Source organism: Apodemus sylvaticus, chromosome 20 (assembly GCF_947179515.1).
Source record: "Apodemus sylvaticus chromosome 20, mApoSyl1.1, whole genome shotgun sequence".
NCBI lineage: Eukaryota > Metazoa > Chordata > Mammalia > Rodentia > Muridae > Apodemus > Apodemus sylvaticus.
The window spans coordinates 384,747-403,820 of NC_067491.1; the positions used below are offsets into that span (position 1 = coordinate 384,747).

General features: G+C 55.3%; 1 protein-coding gene across 1 annotated transcript; it reads left to right on the forward strand.

The window, feature by feature from the left end:
- Positions 1–498: 498 nt before the first annotated feature.
- On the forward strand, positions 499–14,431 carry Gna11 (G protein subunit alpha 11). Its single transcript, XM_052165350.1, has 7 exons — positions 499–865; positions 9,905–10,089; positions 11,669–11,823; positions 12,554–12,682; positions 13,550–13,679; positions 13,755–13,908; positions 14,010–14,431. The coding sequence occupies exons 1-7, from the start codon at positions 730–732 to the stop codon at positions 14,198–14,200; spliced, it is 1,080 nt and encodes a 359-aa protein (XP_052021310.1). The 5' UTR covers positions 499–729; the 3' UTR covers positions 14,201–14,431.
- The last annotated feature ends 4,643 nt before the right edge of the window (positions 14,432–19,074 follow it).

The following is a 19,074-nucleotide window of genomic DNA, read 5'->3' on the forward strand; positions in this document are numbered from 1 at the left end:
TATACTTGTATATAGTAGGGCATGAATTTCTGCCTGGCACACAATAGGCCTCCTTAAGAAGGGATGAGCGAGCCAGGTCAGGGCGTTTTCTCACATCCGCAGGCGGTGATGGCCTCTGTGAGTGAGGGCTTGCTCCAGGTAAGAATTTGCAGCCTCTCTCCTGGCCTCGCGCTCCCATCATAGCCTCGGGAAGCCGAGAGGAGCCGAGCGCAACCGAGCGCAACCGAGCGGCCCCTGCCCGAGCCGAGAGGAGCCGAATGTAGCCGAGCTGCATTTCCCCCAGCCGAGAGCAACTTCGCCTCCCGAAAGGAACCGAGCTCGGGCGGCCGAGTCCTCCCCATTCCCACAATCCTCGGCGTCCGCGCCCAGCTGCGAACCGCACAACCCTTTCCCACGTCGACGCAACCCCGCGCGCGCCTGCGCTGCGCCCTCCAGACCCCGCCCCTGAGTGGCGAGGCCCCGCCCCCAGGCGATTCTCAAGGCCTGTCCCCGCAGCGCGCGCGCAGCCGTGCGGCCCCTCCCATTGGCCGCGCCGCCTGCCCGTCGCGGGGCCCGTGGCAGCGCTTCAGGTCGTCGGGCGCCGGCGCTCGGTGGCGACGGCTGCGGGTGGCGGCGGCGGCGGCTGCGCTGCACGGCGCGAACGGTGGACGCGCCTCTGGGGCCGGGCCAGGCCTTCGGGGAACCGGGACGAGGCAGGGCCGGACCGGCGGCAGCCGGGGGACCGCGACGATGACTCTGGAGTCCATGATGGCGTGTTGCCTGAGCGACGAGGTGAAGGAGTCGAAGCGCATCAACGCGGAGATTGAGAAACAGCTGCGGCGAGACAAGCGCGACGCCCGGCGCGAGCTCAAGCTGCTGCTACTTGGTGAGCTGCGTCCCCGTGCTGTAGGACCTCTGTCACGGGGACCGGGTGGGTGCACGGGGCATCCGGGCCTTGCCAGGGTCTCCGCGCGCGCAGGGCGCTGCACCCACCGCGGTCTCTGGTCTCGGGCGAGTAGCGCGCGGTGACAGTCGGGCGCGACCCCTTCAGACCGCTGTCCACGGCCGGTCGGGCCACCCCGGGTCCTCGGGGCAACTGGTCAGCGCTGCCCTGCAGCGGTCAGCCCTTCCGGGATCGCTGCACACTGGGTGGTGCAGGTGGCTTAGGCCTGTGGTGGCCAGCTTCTCCCGTGTGGTCCCCTGGGCTTAGCCTGTGCGACCCTTTGTGGCCAGCCTGTTATCCAGACCTTAGATTCATTTGGGGTCAGCCTCCTGCCTCTGATATCCCAGGCGAGTTTCTGCATCTGCTGGCCATGTCGGGCCCCAGGACCCTGGGAGATTTGTTTTCTGTCTCTCCTGAGAATTCTGGCTGGAATTCTCGCAGGAGCTGGCCCCTGGCCCTGCCGCACCAAATAGGCTCTTTCCTTTCCATTGTCCCCCACATAGCCTCAGGTGAGCCCTGTAAACTGCCTTTCCCCCATGATACCCCCCTTTGGCTTCCAGATTCCCCAAGGCAGTTCCCAAAGGGTTGCACCCTCTTCTCTACCTTCAAAGACTATACACCCAAACGGTCCTGCTTTGCTCTTGGCTTGTTCCTTTTGTGGGTTCTCCCCAGTCTCCCTCTGTTCCATAGATCCTCTGAATTCCTCCACATTGGAACTGGGAGCCGGAAAGTGGGTGGCTTTTCTTCTTTGGGCTTCTGTTATGCCTGAGCCCAGTAGGTTGACAGCCATCAGCCTTGCAGCCTGCCTGCCCCTGTCCTGCCTCTTGGGAGTCCAGTCTTGTCCTCTCTCCACCTCATCCACCCCAGGGAAGCTCAGCTTGTGTCTGTCGTTCGCTGGGGTTCTGACTCCTCAAGGCAGGGAACCCAGGTCCTCATGTCACCCCAAGTAAGAGCCCAAAATGAGGGCAGGGTGGCCTGGGCCCTGTGGGGGTTTACAGAACAGACTGGGGAGCTCTGCCTGCCCCACCCAGAGCCCAGGTGAGTTGCAGTTCAGGAATGGGGTCCCAGGACAAAGGGTGGCCTTGGGCAACCAGAGGAACAGTTTTTGGGGAACCTTTGACTAGGAGAGAAGGGTAGTGATACTCGGATTGTCCCATAGGAGGGGTCAGGTAGGGGCACGCGCGTCTTCTGTTGTGGTTCGGGTGGTTCTCAGGGTCATAGAGCCTTGGTTCCTTCTCCCCAGGTGGGATTTCCTCGAAGCTCCATGCACCCAGGAAGGGTGGGATAAGAGGGCAGAGCAGCCCAGAGCAAAGAGCAGTGGCCCCAGGGTAGTCATCTGGGGGCACAGTGTCGCCCTAGCTGACCTCTGCAGGGGTTCAGCAGCTTTCTGTTGGGGACCATGGTAGAAGCTGCCAGATGTCATCCAAGGATGACATTGGATGAGTGAGCCCAATGGTGTGTCATCCCAGCTTTGTCCCCTCCCCAAAGCTGGTCTTGAAGTCCCCTGGGATTCAGGAGTGCTCCCTGTGCTGTGGCCCAGCTGAGCTGACCAGCAGCTGAAGGGCTTTGCATTGGCCTGTGCACAGCACCAGCCTCTGCCCTGGGCAACTTGGTTCTTAGCTGCCACCCATGCCCTCAGGGCACCTGTGTCTACAGTCACACCCTTTTCCTGTTGTGGAGTCTGGGATTTGCTTTACAAGAGCAGAAGAGTAAAGGGAGGACAGGAGTGAGCATTGGGCACTGCTCAGGGTCTTACTGTGAGGGCTTCCCGGAGGTGACCATGACCTTGGTTCTCTAGCAGTCTCTGTCCCAGGTATTGGGGGTAGGGGTCCTGTGAGACCTGCTCCACCCTCCTGCACGCAGCCACACTGATGCACTGTCCCTCATTTCACATCAGCCGTCTGGAGGGTGGAGACCCTATGCCCTACTGCCTGAGGTAGGAGCAGGCCAGGGATTGCTATTCTCTCCAGAGCAGGCAGGGTCCCCCACCCATACCCTGAGTGATGCCTTTGGGAAGAACCCCTTCTGTGTGCAGGATTCTGACCTCTTTGCCCAGGTTTGAAGCCACCATCCTCATACTGGGTCTGCACCTGTGGCAAATGGTCTGGGAGTGGGTTTTGTATCCTGTCCTTCCAGTTCCAGTGTGGCCTGGGGAGATTGTTCAGCCAGGCGAGAGTTGACTGCCAGCTTGTTCTCGGGGTGGGCGTCCTGGTCACTGCAGGGTAGCGAACTGCATCCCTAGACATCACTCAGTGTCCCCAGGCTTAGACGTCCCCCCACCTCGAGTCATGCATGGTGGTACCTGATATAAAATAACTTGCAAAACTAACTGGTGGCCAGCGCAAGTTCTCAGAACTGAAGCCACACAGGACTGTGCACCTTCCCACTGTGGAGTAACACACTCCAGGCTTGTCCTGGTACACTCAGGTGGCTCTGGTGGTGAGCAGTGGTGGGCACGGGACTACAGGAACTGCCCTTCTGGCCGTCAAGGCTTCCTGTTCCACACTCAATGTAGCTGTTCAGAGGGCCCTATGGCCTCAGACTCTGCAGACTCTAGGGGCCTCTGCCTCCCTGTGTGGCTCCAGGCTGGGGCAGAGCAGTGCTGTCACTGGGGAGCCAGCCACCCAGGACTCTCTCTTAGAAATCCCTGTCCCCAAGGCCGGGCAGGGCTGGGCCCAGCTTTCTAAATAAAGCAGGAGGTTGGCTCCCAGCTTCCTGTCCCGAGCCGTGGGCTGGGCGGTCAAAGGCCGGGGATCCGGCAGGGGGTGGCCCAAGGGTTGGGCCTGACTTCTGCCCTGGGAAGGAGGCCTCAGCTGGCTCCCTGCTTGCTGCTTCTTTCTCCAGACCCTGGTGGCTTCAGGCCATCCCAGGAGGCCAAGGATGTGCTGCCCCTCCCCCATGAGGTCCTTGAACTGAATCCCAGCAAGACCTATTCCATCCCCAGCACCACACAAACTAGGTGTTTAGGGTACAGGCAGGAAGATCAGGGGTTCAAGATCAGGCTACATAGGGAGTTCAAGGCCAGCCTGGGCAACATAAGGCCCTGTCTCCAAAAGGGGACAGGTTGTATCTCTAAGGACTTGGAGTTTCTACCAGTGTGGTGCTGTGGTGAGGCCTGTCCTGAGTCTAAGGTGGCTGGAGCAGTGCTGACCTGCATGCTTTGTTTCTTCCTCTGCAGAGGACCCCCTTGTTGCAGCTGGCACACAGACTGGTGGCCCTGCTGAGGACAGGCTATGTGGCCCTAGGAGCATGGTGAATACAGAGGGAGCTCAGCCCCCGGGCCGTTTGTGTACTTTGTCAGCCACTGGCCAGGTGCCTTCAGGAGTCTACTCTATGTCCCCAGGAGTAATACAGCCAGGGTGTCACTGGAGGGACAGCAGGCTTAGGATAGCCAAGGCAGGACAGGGCTGAGGTGTCCACAGAGCTGAGTTGATTCGCTGGCCTCACACGGTGGCAGAGCATGTAGAAGACTGAGTGTGTGGGGGGTGGGGCTTCCTGGTTCAGCATCTCTGCTGGCCATGTACCCATGTTTGCAGGTCTATGCCTCAGTTTCCCCAGGGTTAGGTGGCTTTAGAGTTGGGGGGCCTGCATCCACTCATTGCCGGGGCTGTTTCTGCTGTTTCCTTGGTGCCTGTGATGTCACACATAGGCCTCTTGGAACCAATGCTCTCCTTAGTGTGAGTGCTGGGGATGTTGTCCCTGATTGTGCCCTGCAGGCCACTGTGCAGCCTCTCCAGCCTCTACCCACTGTACCAAGCGCTCCCCCAGTGTGATGGTCACACATGTCCTCAGTATGCTTCTGGGATGCGATCAAGGACTGTGTGTTCTGTCCAGGTCACTGATTGTCCCCATATTGTAGCCCCTGCTTAGTATGGGGCACCCATACTGTAGGCTGGGGTACCCATACTGTGGGCTGTACTGTTCTTAAGGAGCACCCTTTGGCCAATGGAATCAGCTACCTGGAGTGTGCGGGGGACAACCTGGGCAACCCCTGCAGGCCCTCAGCTCAGGCTGCCTGTGACAGCCAGAGGAGGTAGGACATACTGGAGCTGAGACCAGTAGGTCTTTATATCCAGGCTTCAGTGTCCTCATCTGTTAAGTGGAAGTGTCCCTGCTCCGTGGGAAATGCTGTGGGGCTGCGTGTGAGGCAGCGTGGCACTATCTACAGTGTGATCCTGCACTCTTGTGTATTCTTGGGGACTCCACACATGTATGTCCAGCTGTGTCCACAGCAGTGTCCACAGATCTGTGGTGCTTAGGGTGTCATACTGCCAGCTGCAAGGGTTCTCTGACTTTATCACATGTGGTGTGGTGCTGGGTGTCCCCAGACTCCCTCTGCAGGGGACTGATTGGCTTCTGGGTCATCACAAGATCTCAGGGTGGCTGAGTGACAGAATGTGGTCATTCTAGGGAACAGGGTGATGTTGCCTCATGGCCATCGTCTGGGGCTCCACATGGTGGGCAGTGGCCCCCTGCCATGGGCAGGTATCTTCAGAATTGGGCCTGCCCACCATTGACAGCTCTGACCTTAGGCCTGGTATGGCAGTGTGTCTATGGCTGGTGGAGAAAGCCCTTGTCACAGGTGTCAGCACAGGTGTCTAATGAGGAGCAGCACCACCCCAGGGCTGACATGCTAGGGTCTGTACTTCCTGTTGTCCTGCCCCCACCCTACAGAGTGCTGTGGATTCAGGAGCCTGATGAGTATCACCGGGGAGGGGACTCAGCCCTCTACATTCTTCTTTATGACTTGCCTATGGGAAGAACAGGATTTTGTTTTCTGCCTTGTAACCCAGGCTGGCCTTACTATGTAGCTAATGGTGACCTTGAATTTCTGAGTCTCCTGCCTCCACCTGGAGCAAATGTTGGGACAACAGGTGTTCACCACTCAGCCTGGTTTATGGCATGCTGGGGATAGAACTCGGGACCTCACATGTGCCAGACAGATACTCTGTCACTCAGCTACAGCCACAGCCCTGATTTTTCTTGAGCCTGGGGCCCATTATGTAGCCCAAACTGGTTTCACACTTCCAACCCACAGTGCAAGTTTGTTCCATGCCTTTCCTCCAGAGGTGTGAATCTGGGAGGCCAAACATTCAGACTGCCTGGGTGTGGTGCATGCCTTCGATCCCAGCACTAGAGAGGCAGAGCAGGCAGATATGTGGGTTCCGGGCCAGCCTGGGCTACAGAGTGAGAACTTATCTAAAAAAGATCTTGAACAAAACCTTCCAACAGGTGGACAAGCAAACCTTTGCTCTCAGCAAGTGTCAGCTATGGACAGAGTTGCAGGGCCTGGTACCTAGGGACATGTGTAGGCAAGACAAGGTCAGACAAGGCCTCTCTGGCTATGTGGAGTTTCATAAAGGCTCCGCCCCCCCAGTGCAGGAGGCTTCACTGCTGGCAGAGAGCTATTCAGTGGGGTGCATAAGCTCACTTTGGCCGTTGTACAGTGGTGACATACATCCTAACCATTAGCCAGCCACTGGTGTGTTCTGTGGCCCTCTGAGGCCATCAGTGTCCACACCTTGGGCTCCCTGGGAGACTTTGCTACCAGCCTGGAGATAAGATCATGGTTGCAAGTCCAGAGGCTACTGCATGTGGCCTGTGACTGCTGGTGGCAACTATCATTGGGCAGCTGTGACTTACACTACTCAGGGCTCTGTCATGAGACAGGACCAGCCTTACAGCCCCAGCACACAGGCGAACTCATGTCTGTCACACTGACCATGTGCTGCTATAGCTTGGGCCACATCAGCCCAGGGGTGACACTTCCTCCCTGACTCTAAGCTGGGGCACTGAGTTTCTGAGCGCCTACCTGGGAGGAGGCAAACTTGGCAGTGTACAAACATGCAGCTCTCTGCCTCTTCCAGCATCCTGTAACCTGGGTTAAGTAGGTTAGGAGGGCTTTTCCTGTCTAGATGGAACCTAGAGCAGCCATCTGGCAACTTCTGTGGGGCAGCTCTGACTCCCACACTGCCTGCATTAAAACACTGAGTCCAGATGTGAATGTCAGGCCAGGACAACAGCTAGAGCCTACATACTTCCAACCTCATTCTCCCACCCACATAGCCATCATGTATTCATCCACCAATCTACTCATCCAACTATCCATTCATCCAGCCACCACCCGTCCAGCCACCCATCCATTCTTCTACCCCCTCACACACATTCATTTATCCCTTCTTCCAACCATCTGTTTATCTACCGGTCTGCCTGCCCTTCTTTTACAGCATCATTTTCCTTGTCCTCCTAGGATGGAGGCTTAGTCCCTCTGTTTTCTGTTACTCTAGGTAGGGAACTTTGAGCAGCTTATTTTAGGTCTGGCTTGTGGCTACCCTTTCTTGCTATCTACTTGGTGCTAGCATAGCGTGGTCCCTCTTAATGGTGCAGTGGGCTTGCTGTATGATTAGCCAACTCCAACCTTGTCCTCCTCCATGGATACCTCTGACCTTCATGTGAATGTGACTAGGTAGAAGAACGCCTGCAGGAGGATGCCTGCAGAACTCCAACATCAAGGCACCCCAGCACAGATCCTGCTAAGGATTACAGGGTACATGGGTTCAATGACTGTCCTGGCCTGTTCAGAACATGCATGCAAAGTGCTGATGTCTGTGGACTCAGAGCTTTGAAACAGGTTAGTGGTGTCAGACCCCCTAGGGACACCATGTCCAGCATCCTCAGAGGAAAGGCACTGGCTGGGTGCTTTTCCGTGTTGCTTTGTGATCCATTGGTACCCTGGGTTCATTAATATTGCCTGCTGCCAGCCCACAGGTGAACTGTGACTCCACCCTAAGTAGGCGAGGAATGGGGTATTTGTGGTGAAAGTTAGCTCTCTCTCAGTCAGGAAGAGGGACAGCAGCCCCGATGGCTCCTTTTCGTCACTGCTGTCTCTGCCCATGGATACTGGACATCGTGTTGGATCCAGGCATGACTTGGGTCAAGCACATGGGGATCCTGAGCCTGTATCCAGCCCTCAGTACTGGTTGACCAGACATGACAGTGGCAAACTTGGCTTCCAGAGTCATGGCCACTGATGAAGCCACACGTGCTGGCATGGCCCAGCCTGGGTACTGGCCTGAGTTGTACCTTGTCTCTGGCACATGCTATTTGGTTGTAGCCAAGTGCCAAGGGTGGCCTGAAGCCCAGGGCTAGCCAGGGCTAGCCAGGCCTAGCCTGTTGACTAGCACTCTGAACTCCTGGCCTCAGGTTCTTGTGGTGGCCTTCCTTGGTCTGCGCCTGTTGTTATAGTTGCCCTTCTCCACCCTGTACTGTGGCTCCTCATCTTTCAGCAACTGCTTGCCTACATGTGGCGTCCTCTGGCAATGTGGTTGGCTGAGCTCAGTGGGCCGTAGGCAGAACACTGGGACCTGATGACTGCAGGTGAGGGCACACTGATGAGAGGTGTGACATCCATGTGTCTCTGTGAGCACAACTCACATGAGCACAGAGGTTTTAGTAATTTTTTATTTTACTTTTTAAACTTTGTATGTGTTAGCTTGTGCACATGAGTGCAGTTCCTGTGGTGGCCGGAAGAGGATGAAAGATATTCTGGAGCAAGAATTACAGCTGCCCGATTTGGGTGATGGGAACCCACCCAAGGTCCTCTGCGAGAGGAACAAGCTTAACCCCTGAGCCATCTCCTGTGCCTTGGGTTTTAATATTTAAAAGCTGTAACTCCAAAAGGGATATAAGCTCTAAGGAGGACTGTGTGGGGGATTCTGGGTAGGGCTCTACCCCGACCATGCCCCCAGCCCCTCACTGGGGGATTCTGAAGAGCGTTCTGCCTGTCAGGGACAGCCCTAGTCCTATTTTTATACTTATATTTATTTTTGGCATGTGTGCATTTATCGTGTTTGTGTCCCTACAGGTGCATGTGTGCATGTTATATGGAGGCCAGTGTTAGCGCTGAGTGTCTCCCTTGGCCATTCCCCAAGGGAGTGACTGAGCAGAAGCTTGCTCAGTCAGCTTGTTCAGCCAGGATACCCTGCATGCCCGAAGCCTAGAGGTTACAGGTGGGCACCCCACCTCATCTCAGGTTTCTTGTGGGTTTGGGCTCCTCACTTGGCCTCTCATGCCTGTGCAGTCTCCAGTGTCAGCTGTGCACACAGATGTGAATGTGTGCAGTGTGCAAGCACCACACATGCTGGAGAGTTGATAATATTCTTTTCTTTTTCTTCTTTCTTTTCTTAAAAGACAGTGTCTTACTGGCTGACCTGAAGTGCTGTGTAGACCAGGCTGGCCGCAAGAGAGAATTGTTGATTGTTGACATAATACCTAGAGTTTTGGGATTTGGGACCCTTTCACATTTGGATGAATCACCTGAGTAGTGATAATGCCTACAGGCATCCAAAGGACTATGACAGAGAGCTGAAGCTCATGTCCCCAACATTTGGGACCAGCATATGTGGTCTGGAGAGAATCGGCTTCTGAGCCACAGGCCAGGGAGCATTTGCCCGGGGCCCTGGGAGAGCCACGTGCACAGCAGGCGGCTGTAAGCATGGCCTTAGGCCAGCAACCTCTCTGCTGCAGCCCTGGGCATTTCTCTCGAGTGTAGGAGGTGTGGGTAGGGTCTACTCTGAGAGCAGGGTTAGGGTGACCAAGTGAGCACCCTCTGTGCTGACCATATGTGGTAGGTCTTGCTGGTTGGCTTCAGGGGCGGGGATCAGTGGAAATTAGCAACTGATCTCAGGGGACCATCACATCTGGCGCAGAGACTGATGGCAAAGCCCCGGGTGCTGCTGGCATCTGAGGAGCTACTGGGCTTTCAGCCATGGAAGGGCTCAGAGACTCGGGGCTTATCTGCTGCAGCTGGGGAGCAGGCAGCATCCTGAGCTGTACTCTATGTTCTCAGGTGGGGTGGGAGCCAAGCAGGATCCCTTGGGTGGGCAAGCTTGCATAACCTTTGGGGGTGATTGTGTAGTGCCCCACAGTAGGTGGACAGGACTTTGGGGCCCTCAGTGACTGGTCAAGGTGTACCGTCTGCAGGCACTGGTGAGAGCGGGAAGAGTACCTTCATCAAACAGATGCGCATCATCCATGGTGCTGGCTACTCAGAGGAGGACAAGCGCGGCTTCACCAAGCTGGTGTACCAGAACATCTTCACCGCCATGCAGGCCATGGTGCGCGCCATGGAGACACTCAAGATCCTCTACAAGTATGAGCAGAACAAGGTGAGGGACGACTGGGGCGGAGCCTATGGGGCGGGACCTGCCTCCAAGGGTGGGGCCTAGAAAATGGGAGCACAGGTAAGGACTACTAGGGAGATAGGGAAGGGTGGCTGGCTGTGGGCCTCCTAGAGACCTGTGCCCAATGAGCTCCACTGTCGTCATCGTTGTCCTTGTTGTTGTCGGTTAAGTAGTGGTGTGAAATAACGTTATTTATTCTTTGATAATTTCATGTATTTCGAACTTATTATTTCTTCTTGCCCACTTTTTCTTGATCCTTCCCCACAAGACTCTGTGTTTATATGTATGTGTGTGTGTGTGTGTGTATGTATGTATGTATGTATATATGTATGTATGTGTGATGAGGCTCAGGGTCTTGGTCCTCTTAGGCCTGAACTCATACTGAGCCACTTCCCCAACCCTTCTGCTTTAGAAACAGGGTCTTCTTGCCCAGTAGCTTCTTGCTCAGGGTCTTCAAGCTCCCATCTTGCCATCCTTCTGCCTCCATCTCCCAAGTGACAGGTATTGTCTTAAGAAACTGGCATCAGGTTATGGAGACCTGTGGAGGAGTCCCTGTATCAGGTTGGAGTCTTGTGGTCCTGGATATGGATATAAGGGGCACCTTGGCTCTTGCTTGCCCTGCTCTGATGTCTCTGCAGTCTCCTGACAGTTGTTGATGAGTCTGGGCCCATTTGAGCCTCACATCTTGTTGGTGCAGGGAAGCGGGTGGGGCCTGTGGAAGCTTTACAGGCACATCAGCTGGACACAGCCTTCTGCCCCTTCCACAAACAGGCTGATGGTGCTGATTCTGCCAACTTCCTTCCCGATATGAGGGCCAGGGCAGTCACTGCCACCGGGGGTGGGGGGTTCTTCCCACTTAAGGACAGGCAGATGTGTGGGAACTGCCCCTCCAGAGCTCAGCACGGTCTAGCAGCCCAGTGCATGTTGGGTGCCATGTGAGCAGTGCGGTCACCGACCTTATCAGGCTGGGAGCCATGTCTCCTAGTAGCCCAGAACAGAGGCTACCTTGGGAAGGCTACAGAGGAGGGATCCACGGTCAGGCTCTCAGGGGCTGGTTAGTGGTGGTGTATAGTTCACTGGCTTCTCTGCCCTGGGGATGTGGAAGGGCCACTTCCTGGTGCTTTCAAGAGAGTGAGGTAGCCCCAGCTTATGTGTGCCCTGTGCAGCAACTCCCCTTTCTGGGCTTCCAAGGAGCAGGTTCAAGGGCAGGCTGGGTTCTTGTTGGTAGAGCACTTGCCTGGCATGTATGAAGCCATGGGTTCCATCCCCAGCCCTAATAAATCCCAGTGTGTGAAGATAGAGGCTTCAGGGTGAGTTCAAGTTCATCCTCAACTACATCCTTGGGCCAGCCTGGGCTACACAAGACCAAGGGAAATGCAGATCATCTCTCCCAGTCCTCACACCCACCCACACAGAGTGGACAGGGAGCATGGGTGGTGGGCACTGGGGCCAGCAGCCCCATTGCTTTCCAGGGGCCTTGGCTCCCCTCACTGCCCTGCTGGCTCTGCAGGCTCCTTGCTTGGCCCTGGTCCCCTCAGGAGTTCACGGTCCCACCCTCCCTCAGGCCAATGCACTCCTGATCCGGGAGGTCGATGTGGAGAAGGTCACGACTTTTGAGCACCAGTATGTGAACGCCATCAAGACACTGTGGAGTGACCCTGGTGTCCAGGAGTGTTATGATCGCAGGCGAGAGTTCCAGCTATCTGACTCGGCTAAGTAGTGAGTGGGGCTGGCATGCATGGCTGACACAAGAGACATGGATGGGGTCAGAGTGGCCATGACCTAGGTCCAAGAGCCTATCCATAGACTTGTCACCCACGGGCCTGGCTGCCCAAGCAGGACCAGCAGTCTACTCTCCCACCCAGATCTGGGGGTCCACACAGGGCAGGCCTAGTCTGACCACACACTGCCTACATGCTGGCCTAAGAGAGACCAAGGTGAGGCTCAGAGAGCAGGGGCGAGACTCAGGCTTCTCATCTGTCCCATGCCTGGCTGGGAGGAGAGCCCAGTCCTGGCCTGCCTAGAGGGTCAACCAGGGCAGCAGAGACTTGAGGACATTTAGGAGACAGTCACAGCTTAGGAGAGTCTGTGGTCGAGAAGTTGTGGCAGAGTTCCAGCTGACAAGGCACTTAGTACTCAGCAAGGCACCTGTGTCAGTAGAGACCCTGAGTTGAGCCTTCTGAGGTGTTCCCCCAGTGCTGTGGCTCTGGCTGTATAGGCCCCCACTCTCCAGCTGTCTTTAGCACTGAATCCCTTCCTGCCATTTATTTGGGACACTTGTGACTCCAGGCCAATGGAGACAGTGTGCTCTCACCAGAGCCAGTATACAGCCAGGCCCCCAGCCCCTCCAGTGCCAAGTCCCTGTCTGCCCGTGGGTGTGGGCTCTGTGCCGTGTCCCAGGTGTCCACTGGCCCCAGTGGGCTCCTGAGCAGATACCTCTACATTGTAGCTACTTGACGGACGTGGACCGCATCGCCACAGTAGGCTACCTGCCCACCCAGCAGGATGTGCTGCGGGTACGCGTGCCCACAACTGGCATCATCGAGTACCCATTTGACCTGGAGAACATCATCTTCAGGTGATGGTCAGACCTTAGGGAGCTGGGGAAGAGGTGTGCAGGCTTGGCTGTGACTGGAGGGCGGCAGCGAGGGTCCTGAGGTTTGGAATGGGGCTTTGTGGCCTCTGGTTTGGGGAACCTGTCTAGGCCCCTCCCTGGGACCCCTGTGAACCTGAAGAGCACAAGACAAACCCTGGAGATGCATGGGGTACCTGGGGATGTGCTTTGCTCCCATTCAGAACCCTCACCCACAGACTCAGAAGGTCAGGGCAGATTAGGTAACAGTTGCCCCAGGCCCCTCCCATCTCTAGTGGCCGCTGCTGTCCTCAGGCCTTGGCCTTGGCATGTTGTGTCCTTTCTGCTCCCTCTTTCCTTAATCTTTTTTTGCAAGGCTCCTGGTGGCACCATGATGCTGACCCCAGGGCAGAGGCCTGTTCCTATCTCAAGCCTTTCCCAGGTGGGCCCTGTTGGTCTCTCAGGCTCGTGCTCTGTCAGCACTGATGCTGCATCTCCCCAAGAGAGTGTCCATGCCCCCCCAGCCCCCAGACAGGGGTCCCTCCTTGGCTGCCACAGCTACTCCAGTGAGGGCAGAGGCCTTGAGTATCCTTGTACTTGACTGGATGCCAGCCATACAAATGGTGAGGAAACGTTGTCTGTCCCCGCCCGCCCTGCACAGCTGCTGTGCGGCTCTGAGCTATAGAGAGGAGCTATATGGTCAAGTCTGCAAGGCCACCCAGGTTCTGGGCAAACACTGCCATCTATACAGTGGACTTGAGCATTTACAGAACCCCAGCCTGGTCATCCTGGCCTATAGCTACTTGGGCCTTTGGGGCTGGGGACGGGCTATAGGCAGCGGCTGGAGCTGAGTGGCCTTCGATCTACCCCTAGGATGGTGGATGTGGGCGGGCAGAGGTCAGAGCGCAGGAAGTGGATCCATTGCTTCGAGAACGTGACTTCCATCATGTTCTTGGTGGCACTAAGCGAGTATGACCAAGTCCTGGTGGAGTCGGACAATGAGGTGAGGCTGGGGACACACTCGGGGCTGGCAGGGGCGGGGCATAGGTAGCCTATTCACCCCGTGTGTCTGCTTTAGAACCGCATGGAGGAGAGCAAGGCCCTGTTCCGCACAATCATCACCTACCCCTGGTTCCAGAACTCGTCTGTCATTCTCTTCCTCAACAAGAAGGACCTTCTAGAAGACAAGATCCTGCACTCACACTTGGTCGATTACTTCCCCGAGTTTGATGGTGAGCACTGCCCCAAGTCCCCACTGTCACCCCAAGGCCTGGCTGCTACCACACTGGGCCTGGGAGGTGGCTGACCAAGCTGCTTGTCTACTTGCCTGCAGGGCCACAGAGGGACGCACAGGCCGCACGCGAGTTCATTTTGAAGATGTTTGTGGACCTGAACCCCGACAGCGACAAGATCATCTACTCCCACTTCACCTGCGCCACCGACACTGAGAACATCCGCTTCGTGTTCGCGGCCGTGAAAGACACCATCTTGCAGCTGAACCTGAAGGAATACAACCTGGTGTGACCAAGGCATGGCTGCCACCAGGGCCAGCTTCCTCCGCATCCGGTCACCCAAACCGAGGGACCTGGGCACACGGGGGCTGGGGCACGTCTCTCTTCCCACTCACTTCCTGTCCCTGTCCCTGCTCCTCAAGGGCAGAGTGGCCTCTTATTGGCCTTGATTCCATGTGGCTTGAGGTTTTGTTTTTTGTTTTTGTTTTTTCCTAGAAAAAAAGAAAAAAAAAAAAAAAGAAAACATGAACAGCAGTGCCCTCTCAAGAGACCCCACAGCCACAAGGCCCGAGCCCATGGTCCTGAGTTCGACTCCTCCCCCAGGAAGGCTGGAGGCTTTGCGACCCTGGACTATCTGTCCCTTTTCTAAGTTATTGATATCCTATATGCCCTCAGGGCCTGCACCATCTCCCTAGACTCCAAGAAGTGGGGGTGGGAGGCCCCTGTGCCCACCCTAGGAAGTGCCTAATCGTTTTTGTTTTGTTTTTGTCTTTGAAGAAAAGAGAAATATTCTCCACTCTGACTTGGCAGGCAGGTGACACACTGCAGGGTCTGGTGACCATAACCCCTGTATTCCCTGCTGCAGGCAGGGCCTGGCCTTTGGTGAAGTAGGGGTGGGGAGATTAAGTCCCCAAGACCCACTGCTCACTGACTTGGCTAGGAAAGGCCCTGGGGACCCTGAGGGGCTACATGGAGTTGGGCAGCTGGAGGGACTGTCCAAGTCTATGTGGCTCAACAAGGCTCCCCCCACCACAACCAAGAGCGGGGTGCACAGGGGCCTCTTCCAAATATTCTCAGGTCTGTTCCCAGACATGGGCAGTGGCCTCGCCCCACACACTGGTCCCTGACCATGATCACTGCACCATGCCTGGTGCTTCCTAACCTAGAGGGCCAGCGTGTAGGAGGTGACGGCCATGGCTAGAGAGGACATAGGCAGGCCCCTGCTGCTCATATACACTACAGTGTCTGTCTGTCCGTCCGTCTGTCAGATTTTTTTTTTTTGCACGTGCGTTCTGGGCTTGGATATCCAGCCATGCCTTTGTCCTGCCTGCCAAGCTGGACTCCAGGCCCCAGAGTGTTCATCCACTCAGACACATGCCAATCTGGGCAGTTGACCACATTGCCATCCAGGCAGAAGGAACAAGGGACCAGTGGACATGACAGAGCCTAGGTATGATGGGTGGCTATGGTGATCACCCACATTCCTGGCCTCCCCCACCTTCCCACAACAGGACCCTCCTCTCCTGTCTCCAGTTGAGGGTCCGATCTGTGCCATCCCACACACTACAGAGCTGCGTGGATGGCAGGGTCTTCCTGGCCACCCACAGACTCCCCGTGGGAGACCCAGGTCCTCACAGTAGGCATCTGTGTTGCTCAAGGGGAAGAGAAGTTGGGACTGTACAGGTGTCTGAGGCTGGACCACCCCAAGCCGGCAGTGTTAGCCTCTCTTGAGCAGTATGTGCCAAGTGTGCTGGGCCACGATAGCCACAGCCAAAGCCCTGGGGCAGCAACCAAGTGGTGGCTGGCGGGTTCTGCCCAGGGGAACTATGTCGGAGGCCTTTGGAGCTCCGTGCCACACAGGTCCAGGATGGGGACCCCAGCCTCCCTACTTCTGACCTGGTCCTTACCAAGGGATGGCCCGATTGCAGGGGACACACTGGTTTCTTTGTGTCCACCTTGGTGCATTGGGAGTGTCAGCCACCATCCAGCACCCAGGGAGTCCAGGCCTGGCCTGTGGTGGCTGCCAGCGGCTGCTGTGACCCTTGTATATTACACAGTCCTGATTTCAAACTTCAGCCTATTTAAGAGAACACTCAAAACACTGTTTTTTAACCCTCGTCCTTTGTGAAGCATGTTCCCATGTAAGGGGAGGCTCAGTGCCAGGCTCCGACAGGCCCTCGGCCACGGATGCCAGGGTGCAAGCAGCAGGTCGGGGCCCTGACCCCTTAACCCAGAGGGTCTTGCTGAAGCCACCTTTTCATACCTTTCTCTTGAATTCTGTTTTAAATCGGAATAAATTTTGTTCCTAAATTCCTTTGGCTCCTTTGGGATTATTAAAAGTATGTTGGGGGGAGCGTGTGGTCAGAACAAGCTTATCCCCAAGGCACGTCTGGCCACTGCCCAAGCATCACCTGGTCAACCAGTGTTCTTCTACTGTGAGATGTTAGTTCCCTGCTCACTTGGAGGGAGGGACCCCAGCTCCTGCTACAGGATGTTGGGCCAGCAATTCTCTATCCCCAGCTGCCACCATTTTTCCATGGGAGGGGGGCCTACTTGGGGAAATGGCATGAGTGGTAGGGTGCTTGCCTTCCAACAGGAAGACCTGAGTTTAATCATGTCCTTTGGAGTGGGCCTGAGGCTCCGCACTGAGAACATGGACAAGCAGACCCATGGTGCTAGCTGATAGCCAACTTGGCTAGTCTCTGAGCTGCGAGTTCAGAGTCTGTCTCAAAAGTCAAGATGGGAAACAATTGAAGACACTGGTAGTGTCCACAGACACATGCACATACACAACATGAAAAAAAAAAGTGGCCAAGCAGTGATGGTGCATGCACTTGGGAGGCAGAGGCAGGCAGATTTCTGAGTTTGAGGCCAGCCTGGTCTATAGACTGAGTTCCAGGACAGCCAGGGCTACACAGAGAAACCCTGTCTTGAAACACACACACACAAACAGGAAGAAAAAAGTGCTTGATGGCATGGTGCTCAGTCCTTCAGCTGTGCAGCTGTCTTCTGTACAACTTCCAGAACATTCCATCTCTGTTGTAAAGCTCTGTCCCCACTCAGCACCCATACTCCCACCTCCTGTCTCTGTGGGTCCTGGGTGTGGAATCTTGTAGCATCCCTGTGTCCTGTGTCCAGGATCATCCAGCCTGGAGCAGGGTCAGAATGCACTTTCCCCTTTTGTGGTTGAGTGATATTCCTTCTTCCGTTGGGTGGGTTGCAGCATGTGTCTCCTCATCTCTGCAGCATTAGGATGACTTGTAGTTCTTGGCTGTTGTGAATCTAGTCAACAGAAACTTGGATGTGTGAATGTGTATTCAGCCTTTGGTTGTAGGGTCAGAACCTATTCCCTAAGCAGACTGGGGGATGACACCATAACTCTATTCCCACAAACCGTCACTTCCCACAGCATCTGTGCTATAGCACATCATTCCGCCAGCTATGTGAGACGGCTCCAAACTCCCCTCACCCACTCAGATTATCTCAGGGTCATCAGTGGCATGGGCTTTGGGGATCACTGTGCCCAGCAGTATTTATTCAGTAAATAAAACAGCCTTTACTGAAGAAAAAAACAAAAAACAAAAAAAATGGGATCCAGGCTGTAAGATGGGCTCCCCTTCAATCGATCATTCAGAAAATTGTTTCTATTGCTATGATAAACCTCATGACCAACAGCAAGCTGGGGAGCAAAGGGTTTATTTGACTTACACTTCTAGACCACAATCATTATTGAAGGAAGTCAAGACAGGAACTTACACAGGGCAGGAACCTGGAGGCAGGAATTGATGCAGAGGTCATGAAGGGTACTGCTCCCCATGGCTTAGTTAGCCTGCTTCTCATAGAACCCAGGACCACAGCCCAGGGATGCTGCCACACACAGTGGGCTGTGCCCTCCCCCCTTGATCACTAATTAAGATGACTAACTATGTCACTTAGACATGAAGCCAGCAGGATGGTGGTGTGGGACACAGGTGGACATTAGAGGAGAACTTGCAAGACTCTATCCTCTCTTCTACCATGTGCGACCTGGAGATTGAGGTGGAGCTTGGAGAAGGCCTGTGTGCTGCGTGGCTGGAACAGAGGAAGGGTCTGGCAGGCAGGCCTGAGGACTCCTTGGAGGGAAGCAGGGCCAGTGGTCTCCTTGGCAGTGCAGTTGCTTGTCATTCCACCAATGTCCAGCAGGTGTCTCCAGACGACTGACACAGCTGCCACCAGGCACCACAGATCTGTCAGTCACCACTGCTGGGTAGGGAGAGTCCTAAGTGCAGCTGTGCAGTCAGATGCCATCCAGGAACAGCTGTGGCATAAACTGAAAACAATGAGCAAGTTCAGACCTGTGCCCAAGACTGGGCTGCTTAGCACCAGCCATGTTGTCACCTGGCTACACTTCTAGAAAACCCGGGGTTCTATTCTATCGCCCACACCTGTGAGCTCCAGGAGACCTAGCGCCCTCTTCTGGTCTCTATGAGTACTCCACGTACATGTGTATAATGCACATTCTGCAAAGCACACCAAAGTAATAATTTGTTTATGATTAAGGACACAGGGTTTCTCTGTGTAGCCCTGGATGTTCTGGAACTCACAGTGCAGACCAGGCTAGCCTCTAACTCAGAGATCTGCCTACCTCTGCCTCCCAAGTGCTGGAATTAAACATGTATGCTACCATCGCTCAGTTTGGTTTTGTTTGTTTGTTTGTTTGTTAGAAAGAAACAATGGCAGCGACATGAGAAGGCTCAGAGGGTGTAGGAGCTTGTGGGCAAGCCTGAGCACCTGAGTCTGATCCTTGGGATCCACGTGCTGGGAGGGCAATAACAACTCAAAGAACATGTCCTGGGACATGCACACCGCGTTGCTGGCATGTGCAGCCACACACAACAAATAAACAAATGTAACTATACAATTTAAGAAAAAAGCCAGTGCTGATGATGGTGGTGCACTCCTTAAAATCCCAGTACTCAAAAGGCAAAGGGGGGGCGGGGGCAGAAAGGGAGTCTCTGTGATCTGTGAATTCAAAGCTAGCCTGGTCTACAGAATGAGATCCAGAACAGCCAGGGCTACACGGAGAAACCCTGTCTTAGAGAGAGAGAGAGAGAGAGAGAGAGAGAGAGAGAGAGAGAGAGAGAGAGAGAGAGAGAGAGAGAGAGAGAGAGAGAAAGTAAAAGAAAA

Coding starts and splice junctions, on each gene's coding strand:
- Gna11 (XM_052165350.1), top strand. CDS start 730: ATGACTCTGGAGTCCATGATGGCGTGTTGCCTGAGCGACGAGGTGAAG. Junction 866..9,904: donor GCTCAAGCTGCTGCTACTTG/GTGAGCTGCGTC, acceptor TACCGTCTGCAG/GCACTGGTGAGAGCGGGAAG. Junction 13,909..14,009: donor TTACTTCCCCGAGTTTGATG/GTGAGCACTGCC, acceptor ACTTGCCTGCAG/GGCCACAGAGGGACGCACAG.